This window comes from Oreochromis niloticus, linkage group LG7 (genome assembly GCF_001858045.2).
Source record: "Oreochromis niloticus isolate F11D_XX linkage group LG7, O_niloticus_UMD_NMBU, whole genome shotgun sequence".
In the NCBI taxonomy this organism is placed as follows: domain Eukaryota; kingdom Metazoa; phylum Chordata; class Actinopteri; order Cichliformes; family Cichlidae; genus Oreochromis; species Oreochromis niloticus.
Window position 1 is genome coordinate 14,942,524 of NC_031972.2, and position 25,603 is coordinate 14,968,126.

Genomic DNA, 25,603 nt, shown 5'->3' on the forward strand with positions numbered 1-25,603 from the left:
TGTTTTTTCACCTTTTGGTATCTTTGAATCCTGAGTCTGACCACTGGGCACCGGTAAGGCCAGTTATTAGTAGTAATAATGCTTTTTTTGTAGTTTAGAGTTTTACAAGCCTGACATGCTGAATATGTGCCTTTGCTGCAGAGAGACACTTGGTCCACTTGGGCAAAGAAATAATTGAGCTTCACAGAGAACAAGAGGGCCTTTCCTGTAAAACACACCAGTTCGTGAGGTTGGTTGTTACAAATAAACCTAATACAATTTGAATATTTTCAAAGTACATTTCTATTTTCTTTCTGTTGCACTTAAAACAGTTATGAGGTTTTTTTAAAATATAACTTTCAGCTCACTTTACAGGAATTTCAACAAAATTACTACAAGTTTCAGGCCTGTTTTAATTTTTTACCTGATGTGGGGAATGACAATCAGGCAATATGTAGGTCAGACTTTCTGAGCAAAACAGACACTACTCAAACTTCCACAAAAAAGCTGCCTTTGCCTTTGGACCCCGCTACCGAGCATATGTTCTCTCTAGCTGCTTGTCATCTATCGCGGCCTGCCTGAGTATTTAATGAACACGTGATTCATCTGTTACGCTCTCAAACTAAGCTCCATTTATTCTATCAGAGTAGCAGAATAAGCGTGATGGATACCAGCACGAGTGAGGCGATGAGACAAAAGACAGAAAGGCACACGATTTTAAAATAGCTAAATAAAACTTTAATAGGTCTAGTTGCAAATGTACATAAATTGCACAGCCACATTTTGTCAACACAAACTCCTCTGTACATTATTGTTTTGTCACTGTCGTCAAAGGAAGCAGAATCCAGCAAATACTTTATACTTTCAACATACTTACAAAAGTATTTTCTACAAGATAATAGAAAACATACAACATCTGTTACTTTATTTATAGCTTTATATTTCAATTCATCTTTAGTCGGATTGGCTGAACTGTGTGTTAAGAGTGAGCTCATGGTTTCCTGATTTATAAAAGTAGACCATAAAAAAAACAAAACAACAACAAAAAACCAACACAAAACAAAACTGAAACATGAGGAGTCGAATTAGAAACCAAAAACTGCAATGCCTCTTCTACTTGTATCTGTTTAAGAAGTACTGATGGGATAAATGTGGCAACCTTGTATCAGTTTAACTTTTGTAAACTTCAAAGTGAGACTATGTGACTTTCACAGATTAACAGCTACAGGTAAACTGCTAAAATATTTTTTTTTGCTAAAAAGCATGAGCTATTTGTTGATTCAGAATAGCTAATGCCATTAAGCTAGTTGCCGGTACGTGGCTTACTAGTTGCTAAAATGCTAAGCTACATACTACATTTTTCTAACACCAAAATTCCAAATAATTTGGTCAAATAACAAATATCCCTCAACTTCATGGTGATTTAGCGCCAGTGCAAAGCTACTGATCAGTACTGTACCTTTTTTGTAAAACTGACCTGCAAACATTAGCTAACTGTAATCTTAGGTACATGCTAACAGTTATCTTGTGTGTTATATTTTTTATATATGCTAATGCCCAAATTTATGAAAGAAAAACCGTATCAAAGTTATTCTAATTATTTAGTTACTCTATAAAATCTGACTTACTAACTGACATATCATCAAATTAATTTTTTTCACTTTAATAGGCTCCATATAATATAAATTAGCCTAATAGTAGAGTTTTAAACAGTCGAGCATTTAGCAGAAATGCTAAGCTATCGAGCGCAACAGTGACGCCCATGATTTTAATGGCTCTGGTTCCTGGAAGTGAATTCCCATTCATTTTCTCCAGTGATGTTTCAAGAAATCCTTATATGAAGAGTTTTAAGCCTTGAACCAAGCAGGATAACTATAAAAAAGATGATGTGGCTCAAAAAGAAAAGAAAAAGTGCAGATGTAAAAGACTGTACATAGTTACTTTTAAGAATGAAAGAACTACTTATCCCAAATCTCAGCTTCCCCAGCAAAGAGCTTTCAAAACAAAAAAAACAAACAAACAGAATTTGATCCTTCTTCTTTCCTTGATCAGAATGTTGTGTGATAATACTTATTGGGTTATGATATATCGCATAATCAAAATTTCTGTGGAGAATATGAATGAGATTCTTACTTCCAGTACCTCACTGTTGACCTCCGTAGTAACAGTAACACAAGTTCACCACAGTCTGAAAACAGACTCACTAATGTGCCTTTAACCGTAAAATGTGCCCAAAAATTTGCTAATGGTACCAAACAGTCAGCAAATGCCACCAATGAAAACAGTACGCAGCGTATTTATTGCTATCTAAATTGAAGAGCTGTTTCTACTTGTCAAAGTGACACAGTCTGACTTTCACCTACGCAGATATTTCTACAGGCGGTTAGACGTCGGGTGAGATGTGAAAAGTCGTGTGAACTCATCAGTCTGAGGCAATTTGTTCTGGTTCAGAGAAGGAGGGGGGGGGGAAAGTCACATCGTTGAGAATCTCATACAAAATTTTGTGAATTCGCCATACCATAAAAATCCCTTACTTCGATTTTAAACTTTGCCACATTTTTAAACACCTGAAAAAACAACAACCAAAAAAGAAAGCTAATTACAAACATCAACCACTGAACGTAAAAGTGCATAGAGCTAGACTGATGAGAAATACAGGATTGTGCTTGTGAATCTCATCGAGACTGGACTCGACTTGGCCTGTAACCAATGAAGAAGTACATCCCAAGAGTCAAACTCCTACTTATTTTTTTGGCTAGCAATAACACACTCTAAATACAAAAGAAACCAACAACTTTAAACAGAGAACACTGAAAGGTTAAATTTGATTGTATAGTTCTACCCAATGAGGACAGATGACTTGACTGAGCCGTTTCATATTTACAATATCCATAATGGTACAGCAGAGTCTGAGCACAAGATACATTTACAAAAAGCTCTGTTAACATTAGGTAAAAATAGTGTGAGCATTTTATTTACACTATCCCAGGCTGCCCAGCCTTTTAATACACTCAGTTACACATCATATATTCATGTCATGTCTGCAAAAAGCCTCTCATCATCATCATCACCATCATCATCATCATCGTTCAGCTAGCAATCAGAGAAAACAAATGGTGATACTGACGCTACTATTGGCTATAGAGCAAGGATGAAGCATGCGCGGCCTCACGCTTGATGTATAGTTTGTTACAGAGTGAGAAAAATGGCTACAAAAATATCCAAAATACAGAGATGGTTGGGATGGATGGAAGGATTAAAAGGACCAAACCCTGTGTTAAGACCAACTGTGAGCTAGCATCTTCACATTCAGAAGAACAAGGTAAAGGAAGGCGGAGGTGAGTAAGTGGGGGGAGAAAAAAAAAAAAAAGCGAGACAACGATGATGTCACTGGGATCAACACAGTCACAGTTTGGATGCAGCATACTTCATAACCACGGACAAATAAAGCATCGAGAGCCCAAAAAATGTCAGGACTGGGGGGAGTGGGGGGGACGCCTTGTAACGGCTCATCAGTCCAGTGTATAGTATGAGCGAGCGCGGTTAAGCACGTTTCTCAATAGCTCTTGTGCAACTAGAGAAAAACAGAAAAAGACCACGCACAGAGCTCGTGATTGATAATCTTTGCCTTCAAGAGCAGCGATGAGTACCGGGTGAGACCCGATCGCTCCCGTCTCTCGCGCTGTATGTAAAGGGTTACGCGGCGTGGGATTACTCTGAAGGACGACCGAGGTGTTCACGACTGCTCGGCAGCATGGCCTCCCTCTACTCCAGGGCTCCAAAGCAAGCTACACACGACAGTCTTTCCATCGGAAGAGAAGAAAAATAAAACTCGGAAATAAAGGGCTGCTTTTATATTTGAGATTATCAAATATAGGTATATGTGTGTATAGTCTATAGAAGGAAAAAAAACTGCATACATCTATTTAAAATTTCATGAATATAGTATCACATAGAATTCATTTAGTTAAGTGTTTATAATACATCTGTAACGCGTTTGTTTCTTTACAAATCCACAGTATAAGTTGTGCCAGTATAACTTTTTTTGTTGTTGTTTTTTGCAGAAAAAAAGCTGCTGGGGAGATGTGGGAGAAAGTCGAGGTGTGTTCCTTACTTAAGGCCTTTCATGTACCAATAGCTGTTCGCAAAGTGCACTACGTAGGGAAAGGAGGGGGGAGGGGAGGGGGCTGGTCAGGGGATGCTCAGGAACACACACTCGGCAGCGGAAAGGGAAACGTAGATTGTTTTGGATTAAAAATATCAATTTTCTTTTAATAAGCTCTTATTTGGTTCTTTAAAATAAAGCACTAGTAATCCTCTCGAGAAACTAAAGTGATAATCCTCAGTACGTGCTGTTGGTTTTGAAGTGGGTCCACCTGGTCATCAAGAGGGACGAGAAGAAGAACGAGAGAGGAGGAGAGGAGGGTTGCGAGGGTGACCGTGTCTGGCGGTCGTCACTGTGTTTGGGTATATAGTGGTTCGTCCCAGGCTTTGACAGCGGCGTGAATTGTCCCAGCAAACTACGTGCATCCATTGGCAAACAGCTTCGAATTCTATATATACACACAAGCTCCGCCCCACCTCCTTTGGCCATCACCCTCATAAATGAAGGCCGTCTGGTGATCTGTCCGTCAGCGTTGAAGTTCTGCCTTTTCTGGCTGGCCCCTCAGAAGAGTGGCGGCCTCACTCCTACACCGTCTCCCAACAAAACAAAAACAAAAACGAAAAAAAAAAGAGGAAACGTCTGGCTTATAAAACAGACTCACGCACGCACACACCGGCAGTCTTGCAGTCTTTCAAACAGACATGCATCCACGTATGCACGTAGACATCCACACGCTGAACAGCTGTACACGCTCGGGCGGTCGACTCTCGCTCGGGGCAGACGCCGGGTCTGTCTTAGCAGTTGCTGCTGTTCCTAAATTCTCCGTTTTCCGTGATCTGCAGTTTGGTGGGGTTGGTGGGGGAGATGCCGTTGCGCGTCTGCATGTTGTAGCGCTCCTTTAGCTGGCTGAGAGCGCTCATCAGACGGGCGTTGGCAGCATCCAGCGATGCTATGCGCTTCTCCTGTGAATGCACATGAACACAGTAAGACCCGGGAAAAAAAATCCAATATTATAGCTTCCTCGTCAGTTGGAGGAGAAAGGCAACGTTCTTATTCGTCCCCATCCTAAACCTGCTGGTATCTGCTCTACAACCAAGGTTAGATTGTCATGGGTGTGGCTGCTTTGAGTGACAGCTACGTGCTAACTAGGCTGCTAACTGTCTGCTTAGGCTTCTCATCTGCTTGTTGTACCAACAGCTCATGTAAGATAACTGAACTGAATTCAGTTTTATTTATATAGCTCCAAATCGTAACTACAGTCGCATCGTGGCGCTTTATATTTTAAGGTAAAGACTCCAAAATAACAGAGAAAATCCCAACAATCAGGTGACACCCTGTGAGAATGTGTTTGGCAACAGTTGGAAGGAAAAACTCCCTTTTAACAGGAAGAAACCTCTGACAGAACCAGTCTCAGGGAGGGGCGGCCATCTGTGGCGACCAGTTGGGGCTGAGGCGAGGAAGACTGGATATAAAGACCAAGACTGTCATTCAGTTTTAGTAGAATTTTTTTTTTTTTTTTTTTTATGCTTTTAAGCATTAATTAGCATGTGTTTGTGTTGTGAAGCTGAAGACTATGGATGCAGCTTGCTAACTAAACTAGCACTGACTAACACCCTCTTCTATATATGGTCTTTGGCTCCAAAAGACCAACGTGACAGCAGCCAAAAATGCTAATGCTGCTAGAGGCTTTAAAATGCAAATCCACAAACCAGTGGGTAGAATCACCGTGATTATGTCCATCTTTTACATACAGTCTTTTGTTGTAAATGGCTAATTTCAAACACGCCCTCTTTACGAGACCTGGCTGATCTCCTGTGGAGAAGTTTTAAGTGTACTCTGTGTAGTTTAACGTAGATAAAAACTGCCTTTTTAAAAACACATCAACTTCCTGTCCAAGTCCACTAAAGCAGCCTTCACTCCCCGTCTTTGCAATGCCCTTTTTTATTTGCCTTCTATCTGTGTGTACCGAGGCTGACAATTCATTGCCTTACTGCAGCGCACGTGTTTGTAGATGCACACTGTCATTACTGCGTGTGTGACAGAGATTATTTGCCAATGCATGTTTGTGTCTGTGTAAACATCAGTTGCATTTCTTTGTCAAAGCTGTTGTGAAACACCTAAGCTACAAAGATGCAGATTTGCTCTTAATTGTGTGCTGCTGTTTGCACTTACAGCTCTAACACACACACAAGCAGGATGGTTTAATCCTTCTATACAGCCTGTAAAATTCATACCCACACAATCATTCTCTGGTGACAGTTACAAACCCAACGACAAACATTCAAAATTCCTTAAAAATGCTCTGAAAGAACACATTTTTTCTTTTAAGGTAGATTTTCAATGCAATTTTACACAAATATGAACCACTGTGGATTATAGAGGTGCTACATGCTGACAGACAACCAGATAAGACATTTTTGTTTTATAAGGAGGAGTGGGAGGGAGCTGAGAAATTCTGCTCAGCCATCCAAGCTTGTCAATGCCACAGCTAGACAGCTATGAATTAAACATCTCTTGTATTTCAGTGACCCTTTGTTTCCTCAAGTAGGAGAAGAAAGTGACAGCACATACAAATTTAAAACGCGCAGATGAAAAGTATCCACAAAGCCATACGCAGCCCGCGGTGGGATCGCTACGGTGGACTGACCTGTGCGTCGATGATCTTCTGTTTAGAGTCTACCACCGCCTGCATGTCAGAATGATCCTTCTTCAGCTCCTCCTCCACCGACATTAACCTGGGAAGATAAACAAAGAGAGGGCAGAGTTAGAGGAGCTGTGCAACGAAGAATCCCAAATACATCTCAGCAAATCTGCCTCTTCTTCCTCCTTTCCCCTGCCTGCTGATGATGCTCTTCATCTGGAGGTCTTTGTCGTCCTGCTGTCTGCGCAAGCGCTCCTCTGACTCCTCCAGCCGGGCCTGGTACTCCATCAGCACCTTCTGGGCCTGCTCGTCCTGACCCTTCAGACGGGCCTCGTACTCCTCCAGCTTCTGCACCGACGCCCGCAGTTTCTCCTGCAGCAGCGCGATCTCCTGCTGGTACTGAACAGAGAAGCGGAGCGATGAGGACGCTCTCATCATCGCGTTTTGTTATCAACGCTTTCATCAGCCCTAGCAGCGGGGTCCCCTTCTTCATTACCACGAGACGAGACGAGAACAAAAAAACGGCAATCTCTCAATCAGACCTGGGACTGTGCTGTGTTGTGTCTGAGATGGAGTATAATTTTTGTCTAAAGGGAATTACTGTGGGACATTTTATATGGAATGCCATGATAGCAGATTGAAAAACACTGATTGACATCACAGTGCCTTTGACGAGCCCAGTAAAGCTGTTATTGCCCCCCATAAATACCAAAAAGTGGCGTTAGAAGGTGGCGAGCCTCTGCTCTGGATCTGAAACCAATGACCTGCTGAGACATGTAACTGGCAAAAAGAAAGAAAAATCAAAGCAAGAGAGAAGGGAGGAAAATGGGAATTTTGGATGAATAAAGAGGAGGTGATAAGAAAAGGATGCAACCAGTGAAACAGGAACTTCTCTTCAGCCAACAGACTGTATATAAAAGATAGATGTAGCCACCAACCGGTCGCAGCAGATGGCCGCCCCTCCCTGAGCCTGGTTCTGCCGGAGGTTTCTTCCTGTTAAAAGGGAGTTTTTCCTTCCCACTGTCGCCAAAGTGCTTGCTCATAGGGGGTCATATGATTGTTGGGTTTTTCTCTGTATTTATTATTGTGCTATCTACTGTACAATATAAAGCGCCTTGAGGCGACTTTTGTTGTGATTTGGCGCTATATAAATAAAATTGAATTGAATTGAATTGAATATAGCTCTGAAACGTTTTCATAAAATTAACAGTGAGCTGTAAGCCTGTTTTCCCATACACTTATTTTTAAAATCAGACATGCTCACAGGGGGATTCGCCCCCTGCTGGCGATTAGAAAGATTGCAGGTTTAAGGCTTATATTGGCTTTAAGACTCGGTGGCTATGGCCATCTTTAATACACGGTCTATGCGTCAGAGAAGAGGAAACAAGTATTTTTTGGGTCTAAACAGTCTAAAGCTGGGGTGGGCAACATTTTTGGCAACCTGGTAGTGACTAATTCTTGGACTTGCATCCAGTCGGGGAATACTCGTTTTTGCCTAATGATTGCCGGTTGCCAAGGCAGTCACCAACCAGTCTTTAAGCCTGTGCGCTTAAAACATCAAAGATCACACACTGAAAAACCAACCACAAACACGACCTAAACCTGTGGACAGAACTTCTGACATTGCCATTCCTCAAGCCTCACTGCTAGTTTATAATAATATAATAATATAATTTTATTTATATTATGCCATATCACAACAATAGCCGCCTTCTGGGGTGTTATATTATAAGGAAAGGCCCTACAATAATAAAGAGAAACCCCCTCAATCAGATGAACCCCTATGAGCAAGCACTTAGTTAAAGTGGGAAGGAAAAACTCCCTTTTAACAGGAAGAAACCTCTGGCAGATCCAGGCTCAGGGAGGGGCACTGATCTGCTGTGACCAGTTTGAGGTGGTTAACAAGTGTTATTTATTACACTGGTAGATTCGCTTTGCTTCACTTTAATTCTTGTTTTTTGTGTAGTTTTGAATAAAATGCAACAATCTTTGACAGAATTAGAGCATCCAGAACGATCAGATCCAATTACAAAGCGAGGATGTTGCTCACTCTGTACCCGTTCACCCTTATTTACCCATGTCACACTACTGCTTTCCACCGGGATATTTTCCCCATCAGCCCTCTTGTTTGCAGCAGTATGAGTGACCTCCATAGATTTGTCTCATCAGCTACCCTTTTCCCACTTCTCTCTCCATCTCTGATATCCCAGATGTTCTTGTCACTAGATCCCCTGAGAACAAATGACATCTGCTGTATCTGAAGTTCCTTTGTTCTGTCCTCAGTCCCTGCACTGGTCTGCTTCAAATGCAGCAAACATCGACCCAGTGTTTTTCCTTATGCTGTCTTCTTACCGGCATTCTCTCTTTCCATCTAACCCAAAGAAAATCAAGCAGCTGTAACAGCTGTCAAACCTTTTCTGCTATCCACAAAAAAGAGAAAAAAATCACCTCCTTTCATCATCCTCTTCTCTCTCTGTATGTGTTGAAAGGGTTAGAACATTTGTTCAAGCAGCTATTTTGACAAGTAATGTTTTGTTTTTGAATATTTATCATCATGAAGGTTTTGCTGAAATATAACCCCGTGCCTTTGCCACGCGAAGCACCGCTAAATATTGATGTATTTCAGCCAAAGACACAAAGAAGATCTGACTTATTTCAGTCATACTGTCTCCCTCTGCAGATGTGCATCTGATGTTCAAGCAGGCTAAAAAAAATTAACACACATAAATATTGATAACACAGACCAGAAGAAGAGAGAGCTGGGGAAACAAAGGCGATCTGGACAGATGCATCTGTGCACCTGTTGTCCTGATGTTACATCTGACGGCATTCCTGGGTTATATTTCTATTATTGCTGACATCCGTGTATCTCTCACAGGACAGTTAAGTCAAAACAGAAGCCCAACGGAAAACACTGGAAGGAGGTTTGTTCAATTTGGGGTTTTTAGACTTTTTAGAGTCTGGTGTTGCAGGAGGTTTCTTCCTGTTAAAAGGGAGTTTTTTCTTCCCACTGTCGCCAAGTGCTTGCTCATAGAGGGTCATCTGATTGTTGCAATATAAAGTGGCATGAGGTGACTGTTGTTGTAATTTGGAGCTATATAAATAAATCTGAATTGAACTGAATTTAGTATAATTAATGCAGCCCTGAAAAAAAATACATACTATAAATATTTTCAGTCCCTGAGTCAAAATGTTAAGCATTTTACTTTGCATCATTTCTTCCAGCAACTTTGAGTCCCCATACTTTCTTAGGCAAGACCACTTTTACAGTACTGTGTAAAGGTCTCAGGTCCTGTGTCAGGTCTTTGCTGGGTCCTATTTCTTAAGGACTTTCAGATGCTGTTTATCTGCTGTAGATAGTTTTTAGGCCTTGTCCTCCACTTATCCAGTTTGCTCATTTTTTCAGGAACATATTGCACACCGTGTCGTTATATGCCCAGGTTTTGGCTAGTGGGAATCACTGTGTTGGTGCAAAAAATGCCATTTGTGTCGTCTTTGGCATTTTATGTAGATTAAACTGAAGAAATCGGAACAAAATAATGTGTTTTTGCAACAGGCTGCGTATTTATGCTCGAATGAGTCATAGGTCAGTTTGGAAGCAAAATATAACCAAGTGACGGATGGCTCAAGACTTCTGCACATGACTGTATAGCATGTGAAACTTTAAATCTACATTTTTCGACCAAGCTGATCTTCTAACCTACTTTTCCTTCTGTGTCAAAATCATTTTCAGGTGGTAGTGGGGAGTGAGCATTGAGTGACCCTAACAGGAGAGAATCATTAATCAAATCGATTAGATATTCACACTACCAACTAGATTGCCAGGATACTGTTGACACAGATTAAATTAACCATTGAGAACAAAATGAGCACAAAATGTAAACGTATCCGTTATATTTAAACACATACTGTGCAGGTAGCCAGCAAACACTCTATTTAAGTAAAAATGCACGTAGCATTTATTTCATTACATTTGTCTATACTGTCCGTATAGTGAAGACTGTATAGACCATTAGCTGCAGGAGCGTCTAAGCCACTCTTGAACAATTCCTGTCTTGTTAGCGGCTCTGCTATTTTAAGGTGGCTGTGGCTTTCTTTGTTAACACCGAAGTTATTGCCTTCTTTGGTCACTCTCCCTGCCGGGGCTGCTGGCTTCCATAACGTACGAGCTATGCTGGAATGACAGGTTTGTATTCATTAAGGATTTACAAAAAATAGAAAAAGAAAAGGAAAAAAGAAGAAGGGAGGGGGGGAAACATGTGACAAGCCAACCAAAGTGTGGAAGCTGAGAGTGAACGGCTGTAAAGGTAGCTCAGCAGAGAAGCAGCGAACGTAGGCAGAGGAAGCAGCAAAAAGCCTCTTTATGTCCCCGTCTCTCACACTGATGCGAGCACACACAAGCTGCAAGACGTCTGTGTGGATGCTGCATGTGGATACACACACACACGCACACGGACACACCTGGTTTGGACTATTAACTCTGTGTTAAAGATGGTCAGAAAGGATTAAGGGGACGTTTTTTTGTTTTCTTCTGGCGGTGAAGGGAGATGTCTTTAAAGCAGTTTAACTCTCACACACACTTCATTTCTAGTTATTTTCAAAGTTTAGCTTTTTAAATGTGACAGAACTGCACAATAATATATAGACTAATATACTTGGGTTTCACAGCTTTTTGGATTTTACTAAAAAGGCTAACGCGTTCATCAAGAAAATGAGATTAATGAAGCTGCTGCTGTCAGCACTGGAGCTTGTTGATATTCTTGCCTGCTATATTTAGCTTCACAATTATTTGCCCATGATAACTACCTCCTGCTGTAACTGCTGTTGCTATGATTTTCCCGCAGCTGCATAAAAGTCCAAAAACATCGCAGATAAACAGCTGGACTATCACCAAAAAGTCCGTTTTTTTGAAAATGTATTATTTATCGAGCCAGACCGATGCACAAAATGAAGCGATTTCCTTCACTTTTATGTTGGAAATATGCACACTGTGGCTTTTTGCTGTGACAATTTGGCTCAGAGGCAAGGGCAAAGTTTAAATGAAAAAAAAAAAAATCAGCAGATAACTGAGTGCAGAAGGGGGACTTTCAGGAGGGGAAGTGTGTGTGAGTGGTAAAGAAAAGGAAGGACAGTTCAGTGGGGGGTGTCAGGGCTGAAGGTTGTGGTGGTTTGTGAAAAAGGAGAGGGGAGGGGAGGGGGGTGCTGGGGTAGGGGGTCGGATGGCAGGTTACCTTCTCCACCTGAGTTAGATCCTCTCTGTTTCTCAGTGACTCGGGCTCCATCCCCTCATGGTCTAAATACTGCACATTCATATTCAATAGCCAGGCTGCTGTGCGGTCCAACGCACTGGGGTTCACTGGGGAGGGGGCCTAGTAAAACCAACACAAAACACACACACACACACACACACACACATACATACATGAGAGCAAGTGACGAGCAGGAGGGGGGGAGGGGGAGGAGGGAGTTTGCAATATCACCACAGAAACAATAGAAAACAAAACAAAAAAAACCAAAAGAAGCTTGAAATGCACCGACTCATCTGGACTGAAAGCAGCAGGTGGAATGGATACACGTTTCGGTGTTCAGGCTCACGCAAACCTGTAGCACACGCTCTCTGAAGCAGGTTTTTAAACACGTGGGAGTGAGAGCAGCTATAGCGTCGCACTGCCAGCTAGGGAAAGTAAACACTGTAAGATTCAATACCTGCACTGAAATCTACCTGGAGGCAAAGGCTAGCAGTCATGTGACATTGCTATCTGCTGGGGGGGTTTTTTTTTGGTTTTTTAAAAAATTAGTCAGACACTCATTTGCATTTAAGCAGTTTGAGAGATAACGTATCTGAATCTAAACATGTCAAACTGCACAAACGTGCCTGTTTATACATGTGATGTGAGTGAAACTTTACTAAGCTGTTGGCTTTCGTGTCCTCATTAATGATTCTTCGCTATATGTCCCACAGTAGCAACAAAACATCTAATGTTATTATAAACTGTGGAGTCCATTTTCAGACATTTAGCATGGCTAAGGAAAGAAAAACACAAGGATTCATCTTTTGGTGCCATGTGTGTAATAGTCAGATAGTTGAGGAACACAGATCAGGCATAACGTTGTGACCACTGACGGGTGACGTGAATAACACTGATTATTGTCTTCACCATTTTGTTTCTGTTATAGCAGCAGAAAAAAATGGGCCAGCATGGGGACTGGGTGTTCCAGTGTGCGGTGGTCAGTATCTATCAAAAGAGCTCCAGTGAAGGAACAGTGGTGATCCAGTGACGGGGTCATGGGCGGCCAAGCCTCACTGATGCAGGTGGGGGAGCAGAGGGTGGTGGATGTGGTCTGATCAAAGACGAGCTACTGAAGCACACACACAAGCAACGCTGGTTCTGATAGGAAGGTGTCAGAGTAACAGTCCATCACAGTTTGTTGTGTAAGTGGCTGCATAGACTGAAAGCAAAAACTGTGGACATGTGAGCATCAGAACTGGACCACAGAGTAATAAAAGAACATGGCCTGGTCTGATGAGTCAACATTGTCTTTTACATCCCCAGGTGAGTGTGCATCGCTTACCTGGGGAGACACCTGGCACCAGGATGCACTATGGGAAGAAGGCTAGCTGGAAGAGGCAGTGTGATACTGGGACACCTTGGGTCCTGCCATCCATGTGGATGTTACCACCTACCTAAGCACTGTTGCAGACCATGTGCACCCTTTGAGAGTGAAACTCAGGAACGAGTTTGAGGCATTGACTTGGCCAAAACCTGGCCCCAGAACTGGACAAAGAAGTCTAATCCAAGGAGGTCCCATCTCACAGCGTACGGAACTCAAAAGATCTGTTGCCAACATCTTGGTGCCAGATCCCACAGCACACCTTCAGGAGTCTAGAGGAGTGCAAGCTTTGAAGGGTCAGGGCTGTTTTGGCAGCAAAAAGTGAACATAATGCAGGTGGTTATAATGTTATGCCTGATCGGTGTATTTATAGCTGGACCACAGTTGCAAAGTGACTGATAAATGTTAGCATTCCTAGAGCTACACTCCCAGCTTGGAGGTTAATGCATCAATCCATCAATCTACACACACTGGCATTAAAGTCATCTTGCTTAATGATAACTGTGAGTGAGCCCTCTACAAATTCAATTTGTTAGTTTTTGTTTTGCTGCTCTCATTAATTCAGTCAGTCTTGGGGCGATACTGTAGACTTTTAGCACACTGGGGAGAGCAAAGCATTACAGTTATTATGCAGATGTTATCCCCTCTAGCCAGTTTGCCTGGGGCAAAAATTGATTAGTGTTTCTGATTACACCCCAAAGTCCTGACTTTCCAATAATGACTTTGCAATTTACTGTAACCGTTTGTATCCACGAGCTCTGTTTCCTGTTGTCTGGAGAGAGCACGTTTGAGCACATACTGCTCGTTAATAAGATACTAATTGTGCCTCCGCCACCATCGTTCTCAACCCATTAAACTTAACCAGTAAAACAGTGGTGAGGTGATGAGCTGCCTGTATGCAAATTACTATTATTACATGCACAGTGACTATAGTTCATTAGGGCACAATGTGCAGTGTCTGCGAGCACCCACGCAGCCCGTTTTGACGTGCATGACATAAATGGGTGTTTTGTAACAGCAAATTTGTATATTACTGTAATTTAAAGTGATTAAATACAGTGAGGCAGCTATAGCTGGCTGTGCTGAAGATTGCTCACATGACCGAGTAGTTGTGCATTTTATGTTTGCAGCTCGCGCTGCGTGCGGCGGTACCTGTTTGTGCTGAGCCCTCTGCTTGGTCTCAGGACTGTCGCCTTTGGAGGAGGAGGACTGCTGCCGTAACCGAGCCCCGCTGCCGGGCCAATCGGGCGATGACGTCATCATGCTGCCGGAGGAGGGCCGGGGGTAGGGTCCGCTGTTGAGCGGATTCGGTGGGGTGCGGCCACGAGTAATGTTCTGAGGTGGCGGTTGGTCTATTCGCCTCTGTGGGCCGGCGCTGTTCTGCCTGGGGACGCCGGGCTGGTGCGGTGTTTCCGTGAGGGACAGCTGCCGGCGGTTGAACTCCCCAGAGCGCCTGGTGTACTCGTCCCCGCTGCTCCCCCCGCCCCCTCCGCCGTGGTTCAAGAAGGAGTGCTTGCCTCCTGCTGGCCCTTCCTCATTGTTGCTATGGGAACTCACCGAGCTGTGGCACTCTGAACCCGAGTCGTTCAGTCCCCTTGGGGACACGGGCAAGCAGGCCGCCATCTGGTAGACTGGGTTCTGGAAGGACAGCGGGGCTAGCAGCTGGGCGGGTCGGCCAGGAGTGCTTTCCGTGCCTGGGGTGGTGGGGGTCTGGCCTGGCCGCCTTATGGTGGGACCTCCGGGGATGTTGCCTTGTGAGGCTATGGCTGACCAGCCTGCCCCGGAAGCTGGGCCTTCACCCAGAGCATCTGAGGAGCCGGGAACTGTGCCACCATCCAGAATGCGGGGGTCCTGGAGGTCCACCATGGACAAGCTCTTGCTGCCATTGGCCATGCCCAGGTCTGGCTCATTTGTCTCAGAGTAGCTTGAACTGCGTGCAGGGGAAGGCTGGATAGCTGAGTTCCTTGTCACAAAGAACAGATCCTTATTTTCTGGTGTGGGTGATGGTAATCTAGTGAAGTCGACCAATCTGAAAGAGAGGCACATCAGAAGCCATAACGATAACCATCCAGCTACGTCAACATGAGGTCAAAAAGAGCAAAAATAAAATGTGTCTTAAAGTATCCACAAAAGTGGATCCAAGTGTTAAAATGAGCTAAAACCACCTGATCACAACAGACAAATGTAACGTAATCTAATCAAAGAGAATCCAATAAATCAATCTTTTAGGAAAACGCGATTTCTTTCAGCCGTCCCTTCACATTTCTTCTGATAGCAGACGGAGGCTTCACTGCCAGAAGACCATTACCTTGACAGATGTGACTTATCTTCCAATAATCTCTATCATTCACATCACGCTCCTCTCCTCCTGCTCTCGGTGTCCTTCTGCCAGTGTTCCATTATCTTTCCCTCCCTCAACTTCTTTCTCCTCTTCATTCTGCTCAATCGCTCTCCTTTTCTAAACCTTGACATATTCATCCTATTTTTTGGTGGATAAGAAGCAATTAAGACAGAATTGTGGTGCGCTCGTTTGAATTTCAGTCTCACAGTTCGCTCTTGAGGTTACACCACATACACACACAAGCAAATAGTTATTGTGATAAAGTAACAAGAGCAGGGCTCTGACATGAGGTCATACAGGGACATCGCTTAATTAGTTCTATTGATCCAGATGCCTGATAAGCGTAATGATACAGACTCTCTGACACTCTTCATGCTCCTCATCTTCGCCTGAGACGCTGGATTTTTTATTTTTTCCATTTGTCTTAGCCATTTCCTGGTGATGGTCCCTCTGCTTTTATGTTAATCTTTTCAAGTGTCACCTTGCCATTGTTCTGGCAGCGAGTGAGAGGACAAGGGGATAAGCGAGACAAGGTGCCGTCTGAGTGAGTATTCATCCACTGGAAAGTAAACAGGATTTCATCGGGCTGATGTAAACAAGCAGAGGTGACACTTTTCACTGTGTCGCTGCCTCACCTGGCAAACATTAGCACTCGGCAAAACTGCCAAGCGCGAGAAGACACTGACACTGAACTCTCATCACCACCTCAAGATTACGTGGCTCCAGAAATCAGTCAGGTTTGGAGTTTTGCCCTATCCATAGACATTTGTGTAAGATTTTGTCACAACTGGCCAACACTTATGAGAGTTATGGCCCAAAAAAAATCAACTAGGTTTTTTTAGGTTTGAAAACTTCAATTCAACAGAGACTTGCACTGCAATAATGTATCAATAGAGGCTCAAAAATATAGATATTTTATTAAATAAATGAAAATGCTCTGGAAATACTATGAAAAAGATGGCTCATCTCATGTACCAGGGTCCTGTGATAACATTAGCCGAGCAAACAATAAATCGGCTCAAACTAAAACTAGTGGACACACTCACGTTGACAAACTACATCCTAATTCAGAGCAAGCTGATATCTTACTCACACATGTAAAAATACACATGTCAACCTTCTGCCTGGTGAATATATTTCATTGTTACATTCTGTGACCACATGACAGTTGCACAGGTCACCTGATAGGAGGCTTTCTGCAGACAGTCCCACTCTGACGTGAACCGACTGCAATCACTCTCTGAAGGTTTGCAAATAACTGCCGTTTCATTTATAAATGCACGCAGATTGGCAACATGTTGCCATCAGTCTGAATGAGTCTTTGTCAATACGCACAACATGAGGGGACTCGACTCAAGTGGCTGCTAGCTGCTTGTATTGTGGTTATACTCCTGTGGAACAGAAAGGTTGCTGAGTGCAAATGTGAATTTCTATTAAATGTAACTTGCCTCTGTAGACAGTAACAGATATATGATTTACAAAAATTTATTACAGTTAATTGTTGTATTTCAATTGCAGACTGATATCAGTCTGATATCAGTCTGCAAGTGACAGAGATGAGTTTCCTTCCAGCACATCTACTACCTGCAAGTAGCCCATCTCTCAAATCAATTCCAGACCCAACCTGTAATCAAATATGCCCAGAGCTGGCTGCTAGTGTTGGAGCTGGAGAAGATGTACATTATTAAAAACTGTAAACTCAGACATGTCTGCGCTATATGTTTTTGAGTGGCACGGTCACTTAAGGGTATCCAGCTGTCTAAAAATTGAACAAATGTTCCAAAACGCTTCAAGTCTATATGATTAGGAGAAGGGTGAGTCACTGGCAGATCCCATTTTTTAAAATTGTTCAGTGATAAAAGGACTCTTTCAGGACTACTTCGTTTTTTTCTGCTGGATAGATGTTGAGTGATTTTTCTATTTATAGCAGTTTAAACATGTACTAGCTGACTCTTTGGATACCACAATGGTGTGGTGGAATATACCTCAGCTGCACATACATGGTATTTTTTCAGCACAGTGGCTAAAGTTTTCAGACTCAGCAGCAGCTTAAAAATAACGTTCAAACTCGCATTTCTCTTTTTAGAAATTTGAGTGTATTTATATTTTAAAACGTCTTACCCGGAAAGGTCATTGTCTATGACCATCTTCTGCAGGCCGGTGGAAATGCTGCAGCCTGCCTCAGCAGGAGGCGAGCCCATTTGCTCGGAGGACTGGCCGGGTGTCATCTGGACACTGGACGGGTTAGACAGAGCTGTGTTCACCTCTCGCAGGATCCTGGGCAGAGGACCCAGCTTAGAGGCTGCGCTCTGCAAATAATAATAAGCAGACAGAATTAAATGTAATCCAAGTTAAATATTGCTCCGGACCACTTCAGTGGCAGCGTTAATTCAATTTTATTTAAGTGCAGTTTGATTGAGTTTCTAATTTGCATATTTTTGAGACATTATTTTCCCCACGCCACATCGAATAATTAAACTCCAGTCTGATGGACGGGGTGGGGTTCAACCAGACTTTGATTTCTGAATTATTGAAAGACAAGATTTAGCTGAATGATCTACAGTAAGAAAAAAAACATCTGCTACCACCAGCTTCCCATCTGCTACCACAGCTAATGGAAATGTCCTTATAAACCCAGAACATGCCTCGCCCCGGCCTCAGTGTGTTCTCCCCCGGCGCACTGTTTATGTAATGCCATCATAAATTACTGATGATGTAGGATAAACATACTGATCTACACTAGAGCGATTCAATCCTGACCTGCAGGATCTCACCTTTAATCGATAAAAAATAAATCAATAAACCAATAAATAAGGCTTTGTTTGTGTTTTAGCGCAAGCTAAACTCGTCTGCTTTTTATCTGCTTCCCTCTCTCTGTGCTCACATATGCTGGTCTTTCAATACAGGCAAATTTCCAATAAATCGGCTTTTATGTACACATTTTTCCATGTCAGTCAACAGAAGGACTATGAAATATTGACTCTAATGTGGCCCATTAACTGCGCGTTAACCTGTCGTCACGAGCCATTTTTCAGGCCGCGTGCTCAGCTGTGGTAAAGTCCTGATTTTAAGTTTAAATCAATGGCCCTGCTGTGATTTATGTTTACATCGGAGAGTCATCACTCAGGGAGAAATTTCAAAGTGACGGAATGTTTCATTCATGTCTGATCAGCTGCCATCCCCAACTCAACTCAATATGCTGCGCTGCTCCCATTAGCGCTTCTCTCTGTCACTCACGGATCTCTTTCTGAAAGGGGCAGCGGCACATCAGCTGCGTTTGAAATCGCAGGAAAACCCAGTTTCGACTGGGCTAAAATCAGAGGTATGTAGGAACAGGAGTGGAATAAATGGAGCAAAACCTTGTAAAACACATTCAAGGCCAATAACGAGTCGCAAAAAGGTATAAAATAGAGGTGAGTGGATCGATCCAATTATCGATAGTGACAGTACAGACACTGGTATTGGTATTAGATCAATACTAGCGTGAGAGGAGCGATACTTTGTTTCTATGTCACCCACTGAGTAGTGATTTAGAAATGTAGAAAATAATGAAACATCAAACATGCAAAATCAAAAATGTCTGACTATTTTTGTGTTGATGGTCACATCTGTTTAATTTAATGATGACTTACCTCATAAGCCATGACACACTGCTCTCCCCTACATAAGCTGCCTTTATAGGGTAAAATATCTGTACTGGTATCAGCAATACTGGCCCTGTATTTACTTTGGTAGCGGATCAATACCAAAGTATCGCACAGAGTATATTATCTATTTGGGATTTACCAAGTACTCTCAGAGATGCATTCAGATTTCTTCTTCTTCTACTACTACTACTTCTTGCTGCTTCCTTTAGGGGTCGCCACAGCAGATCACCTCACCCTATCCTCTTCTGTTACACCGACCATTTGCATGTCCTCCTTCCCTTCTTCTCTTTGTGTTCTTCCCGTTTTCCTCCTCCCTGGCAGCTCCATGTTCAAAGTCCTTTGTCCAGTTTCTAATCAAGTCCATCCTGGCCACTACTAATGAAAATCTTAACACCTCCAGCTCCACCGCCTGTGTTTTTGTCAACACCATTGCCTCCAAATCGTACATCACAGCAGGTCTCACTACTGTTTTGTAAACCTTCCCTTTCACGGCTATGCTTCTGTCACAAATCACCCCTGACACTCATCTATGCTCACTCCACCCTGCCTGCACTCTCTTCTTTGTCTCTCTTGCGCGGATGGCTGACCACACACAGATCTTGATGACAGCTAATGACCAACATATTTTTAAGTACCTGGTCCATCTGGGAGACCACCTCTGAAAGAAGGGAGTGCAATGTAGAGAGCTCCCTGCCGAGGTCAATGTAGCCCTCAAAGCCCGCTGTGTTGGAGATTGTCTCTGGGTTTGAGATTTCTAGCAGAAAACGCTGCATGTTGGTCCACTCATGCTCCAGGAACTGGTTCATGAAGGACATGTATTCTTCCTTGTTACCAAATCTGTTAGGAACAGGAAAGAGAAAGGGGGACAAAACGACGTAGCAGAGTTTTAAGTCCACAATTCTACTCTAACAATAGAAGGGGTTTTAAAAACACAAAACAAAAGCAGAAACTTACTTGGTGAAGTTTGCCAGGTTTTGTGTGACTTTAGCAATGAGCGTGAGTGTGCGTGCCGTGCGATCGTCGGGATACTCTTGCATCAAATTGAAAAGCGAGGGGGACATAATGGCCGGACAGAGAAACCGCAGGAACAAGGAAGCGCTGATCAAACGCTCGCTGATGTCCGGTCGACCACGGTTGCTGCATTCCTGCCGCCACGATGCAAAAACCTCTTTGAGTTCTCGTGGAAAGACACTGTTGGCGATTAGAGAGAGGAGAGAAGTTATTCTCTGAGATCCAAATGTAGACTTTCAGACAAGGTAGATGGCTGCCATCCCTGAGCCTGGTCCTCCTGGAGGTTTCTCCCTGTTAAAGGAGAGTTCTTCCTTCCTGCTGTCACCAAGTGCTGCTCATAGCTAATCATCTGATTGTCGGGGTTTTTTACTCTAACACTGTAGAGTCTTTACTTTAAACTGGTGTTATATAAAGAAGACTTCATTCCCGGCACTTGTGTACTTCATTTAATAATGCATATTTTTGTATGGTATGAGTATCTCATATTACTGTCTATGCTGCTGGATGTAGCAAGGTTGTAGGCTGAGTGAACATTAATCATGTGGTTCCTTCATCATGTGATGAGTCTCCTTTTTGAATTTTAGTAAGGAGCTCTCAGCAGGCTCTTTAAATCATTGTTGAGCTGTTGCTATAATCACACTTACAACAACAGTTGTTTGTATTTACATATCTGGCAACTGCTGCTACATTGTATATAACCTAATTAAAAGCCCCCTCAGTAGCAGTGTTTATAATACACAACGATGAAGCCTGAAAGTTACAATGCATGCACACTGGAGACACTTAAACACACGTTTAAACAATAGAAGCTCCAGCATTCACCAGTATGAGTTGATGATTTTGCAGAAGGCTAGCTCACAGCACATCCTCAGGTTACTCTGGTGTTCTGGCAGGTCACCTGACGAACACTTGGATGGATCAACCTCACAGTTCTCATCCGACTCGTACAGAGCTTTGATGAACTCGCCTACAAATTTTTAAAAAAGAATGAATGAACACAGAGTATTTACTTATATGTTTCCTTGTTGATATGTGATATAAACAGTAACACAGTCCCGTCCGCTTGAGCTCTCAAAGACAGCAAGAGCCGTCAGACTCAACCCAAACAAGGTCGTGCAGAAGAATTGCGTAAAGGGAAAAAAAAAAGTCAACAACACATAAAAGGAGCCAATTTGAAGTTTGGCCGTGGTCTGAGATTTTTTATTCCACTCTAATCAGTGTGACTGAAAATGGAACAGGAGCGTCTTGAGTCTCTGGTGGTCTAAAAAGGAAAGCTTGGCCGTCCTTGTGCTGCCCTGGGTCCAGTGACATCAAACGCGTAGCCAGACGTCAAACAATAAAAGCAACGCAGTGATGCATAATTTTCCAGACCTCAAATTCTGTCTGAAGTCAGCCCAGTGAAAGACACGCAAGGAAACAAGCAGCAATTTGAAGACAGCCAGAAAGAGACACCTATGTGGACAAGAAGAACACAAACACTAGCAGAATACCATAAATAAATTAATTAATTAAAATATAAAGTTTTAAAAATAGGTGGCAGAAAGGCTGGGAGCCATTTACAGATTAGCTGCTGCTGCTTTGTCTCTTCTCAGAAGAACATTTTTAGAATATTTTCTCCTCGACCGTCTCTGATTTGAATACAAATTTTTATGTCCAAAGCTTGAATTTATATAATGATCGCTGTGAAAAATGTCTTTCAAGGCCATTTCGTTTTTGAAAAACGGTCCATTGAGCCCATTCAAGCCATCTTTTCGCACAGTGAACATTAACATCTCAAAAACAATTAAAGATGAAACCCTGAAATTTTCACTGGACTCTCTTGAAATTTTCAGTCAATAAATTAAAAACATAAAATTTTCATTCATCTTTAATGGTAAAATCTGACCATTTTTAGCAAAGAAAAAAATAATTATGATTTATTATGATTTCAAAATATGCACATATTTAACTAAATTATTATCTGATAATTATATTTCGTTCTATTTGGACATTCTATTTTTTTCCTGGTACAACTTGTCATATTTCTTTAATATTTTTGAGCTATTCATCTTCAAACATTGCCTCTGATTTCAATGTGTGGAAAAAAATACTGCAAGTGTCTCGATTGGCAAAAAGCTAAAATTTCACAGCAATCATTACATAAGTCCAAACTTTGGACGATAAAATATTAACGAAAATTGGAGATGGTTGAACAGAAGGCCCATGTTGGGATGGAATGACCCAGTAATCAATAGAGCCTGTATTGCAATTTCACCCTTTAACAGAAAAACACCGTCTTTCTCCCTTATCGTCTACTCTGAGGACAAAAACAGACTTACAGTCAGCATGAGTTTCACTGTTATGGCAGATTCCCAATAAGGATATTAGAAAGCGTGGTTTGGCGGACGTCTACTTAAATGTTAGATAGAGGAGGAAAACACACCTGTAGTGCATCAACGCCGCTCTCACTGGTCCACCTGCTTGATACTGTGCTAATTATGTTATGTCCTCAGCCTGTTGCTTGTCTCTTACTTGTCTTTTCCTTATACTAACTTTATTTTCCCGTACCTTATCACCTGCCTGACCACCTCTGCTTCCTCCCCTCTTCCCACCTGAGGCTCTGTTCTCCACATGCCACTTTTATAAAGCCACACAAACAGCCATCAGTCCACTGCAGGGCAGCTTACAAGCTCACCTGGTGATATTCGCCCTTTACTAATATTTACTATAACACTGCTCCTAATCCTTCCCAACCTGAGTCGTGTACGCTCCGCTTTGGTGTTAGAAAAAAGGTCAGAGGATAAACAGACATCAGAGGAAGTGTCTACGTGCAGGAGAAGAAAGCAACAACAAGATGAACAGCAGAAGATTACAGCGGCTTTTGCCCCGGCTCCCTTTCCAATCACTAACCCAGGGCATCGTGCAGGTACTTCTGTCCCACCAGTTTGAGGTATTCCTCTATGGCCTTTGTAGCCAGCGTGTTTTCTCTGAAGATGAGGTGCTCGTTCTCCCCGCAGCGGTCCACCTCTGACATCATTAAATCTGTGAGGAAGTCCTACAGAAAAAAAGCAAAACAGGACGAGCACAAGGTTAATAACTGCTAGTCTCAAAACGCACGCACATAATGAATGAGTTGATGAAGATGTCTGTCCAATTATACAAAGAGCTGAATCGTGCAGGAAGGTGAGAGCTTGGAAGTAAAAGAACTAAACAGAAAAAACAAATGACAGTGCATAATGGAAATTCAGTGTAATGACCATGAAAACAAATGTCCTCAGGGGAGAGTTGGTGGTGGCACGAAAAATAAAAAGGGCCTGGACTTGAATACAGTTTCATCTGATTCATTTTCACCCACTTCCTAAAGAAGCCGCAAAACAAAGAAAAACAGGATACTGAGTTCCTCTCTCCCTCCACCAAGTCCAGCCTTAAAGTTATATTTGTTCTTTGGGCAGAGCACTAAATGCCGTCACAGCTTTTGAGATGCTGTAACTCACTGTTAGGAAAATTATGATCTGTTGAAAAAACTAATTCAAATTAAAATGATTGGTACTTACAAAGTTACTTTCTGTTTTTAAATGCTTTCTGCTATAAGTCTCATTCACACAGTACTTAACTTGTACATCTAATATTCACAGACACACACTGGAGAGGAGGAGCCGTGGACTGATCCATCGACCTTCTGATTGGTAGACGATCTGCTTTACCACCTGAGCCACAGCCGCCCAAGGAGATGAGCTCGTTCCAGTTCCTAACAAACCCCAGAGTTGTTTGCTTAATGTGAAAATGTGATCGTACCTCAATCCAACTCAATTACCAGGTGTGTTTTGCATTCCAGGATGTGGCGGAGTACCACAGATATGCACTGTGGACAAAATGTCACAACTAGCTGATACAATGAATTAAAATTGCACAGATAAATACAAATTCTCCGTGTCCAGACTAGTCCAGAACACAGCAGCTTCTTCCTGTATTTCCTTTCGTTGCTCCTGCCCCAGACGCGTCTGGTCGATAAGCAAACCGAATGCTCTCGAGTGTTTTGTACTGAAGCTATCGGAGTTCACGCTGTGCGAAATGAAACCAAACGCCATTGTAAAACTAACTATAGGTGTGTAAATGCCCTATCAAGAAATGGAAAAAAAAAAACAGTTCCAAAAAGATTGATTTTTGACATTTCAGAGACAGAAATGGACGAGAAAGCAGCAGAGGGGGAACGACACACACGCAATGGACTCAAACCGAGGCCCCTGCTGTGGCTTTCAGCATCCGGGTCACAAGCTCAAACAGGTGAGCCATAGCAACGCCTTTTAAGTTATACTAGCAAACTTCATAACAGACAGATCTTATGTGCTCTAACACACTGAGGGAAGGATGCCACATCCTGTTTACCAGCTAGTCAGGATAGTGACTTCTTTCAAGTGAAGCTGGTGTGATTAACTGTTTATAAAAACACTGTTGACACAGCTTTAACGGCAGCATCAGTCTTTTCTTTTGACTGTCTAATTTTAGCCACTAATATTTGGCTCATAACCTCACACGTATACAAGTACATTCAAGAAATCATATGAAAGAAGTCGCCGTGATAAGTAACGTTGGTTTACCGTTTCACCTTTTCTCAGTGTGAAACGAGAAACGGGAACAAGAACGTTGTCGTAATAAAATGAAGGCAATCAAAATAAGCCATTTCTTATATCGACACGTACTTGAAATGCAACTGTGTATGTGCAGAAAAAATATTTTCCACAATAAGAGGAGGCATTTCCTTTACTTTCATTCATATGCACAGAGTGATCTCTGCACCTCATGCAAAAGGAAGAGCAGCAAATACAAAAGATGGCTTGACTAGTTGTCAGCAGAAGCTGTGACTCTTTAAAGCATCACATCAAATTTAAAAAAGATGGATGGATGCAATATATGGACCGGACGCTCTTTTTTTTTTATTAATCTAAAAGAAAAAGCCCTTTCAATTCAAATCGATCAGGTACTCTGTAGAGCTGCAGAAACAGGTGGAGACGGGCATTAAGGTATTAAAGAAAGGGAGAGATGGAAATAGAGCCATCTGGGGATGAATCATCACTTGTTTGGATCCCTTCAACAAATTTCTGGGTGCACTCTCATGTAAGTCCCCCAGCAGCTTGTTAAGCTAGGGAACCAGCGTAGCAGCGAGGGAGACGAGACGCAAGTGACAGATGCATGGAGGGAGAGGAAGAGGAGACAGAGCGGTGGTGTTTAAAGAACGGAGGGGGAGGTGGTGGTGTGTGTTGGGGGGGGGCACACACTATCAGATGGTT

At 42.6% G+C, this 25,603-nt stretch overlaps 1 protein-coding gene and 1 long non-coding RNA gene across 11 annotated transcripts in view; one reads left to right on the plus strand and one right to left on the minus strand.

Annotated features, from left to right (window-relative positions):
• Window positions 1-694: 694 nt before the first annotated feature.
• dab2ipb (DAB2 interacting protein b) overlaps window positions 695-25,603 on the minus strand; it is a 180,314-nt gene continuing 155,405 nt past the window's right edge. For 9 of the 10 annotated variants that reach the window (XM_025908514.1, XM_025908513.1, XM_013274055.3 and 6 more), the window contains 10 exons: window positions 23,226-23,370; window positions 21,159-21,303; window positions 20,280-20,516; window positions 19,961-20,162; window positions 17,800-17,987; window positions 14,490-15,366; window positions 11,957-12,094; window positions 6,922-7,124; window positions 6,732-6,819; window positions 695-5,046 (listed from right to left, as the gene is read on the minus strand). In XM_025908514.1, coding sequence (XP_025764299.1) covers window positions 4,879-5,046; window positions 6,732-6,819; window positions 6,922-7,124; window positions 11,957-12,094; window positions 14,490-15,366; window positions 17,800-17,987; window positions 19,961-20,162; window positions 20,280-20,516; window positions 21,159-21,303; window positions 23,226-23,370 — 2,391 coding nt within the window. In that variant the 3' untranslated portion in view covers window positions 695-4,878. The remainder of the gene's footprint in view (window positions 5,047-6,731; window positions 6,820-6,921; window positions 7,125-11,956; window positions 12,095-14,489; window positions 15,367-17,799; window positions 17,988-19,960; window positions 20,163-20,279; window positions 20,517-21,158; window positions 21,304-23,225; window positions 23,371-25,603) is intronic. The other variant, XM_025908515.1, reaches the window with a different exon arrangement.
• LOC112847267 (uncharacterized) overlaps window positions 23,401-25,603 on the plus strand; it is a 34,874-nt gene continuing 32,671 nt past the window's right edge. Inside the window, exons 1-2 of the long non-coding RNA XR_003220703.1 lie at window positions 23,401-24,132; window positions 24,492-24,599. This is a non-coding gene — a long non-coding RNA (uncharacterized LOC112847267). The remainder of the gene's footprint in view (window positions 24,133-24,491; window positions 24,600-25,603) is intronic.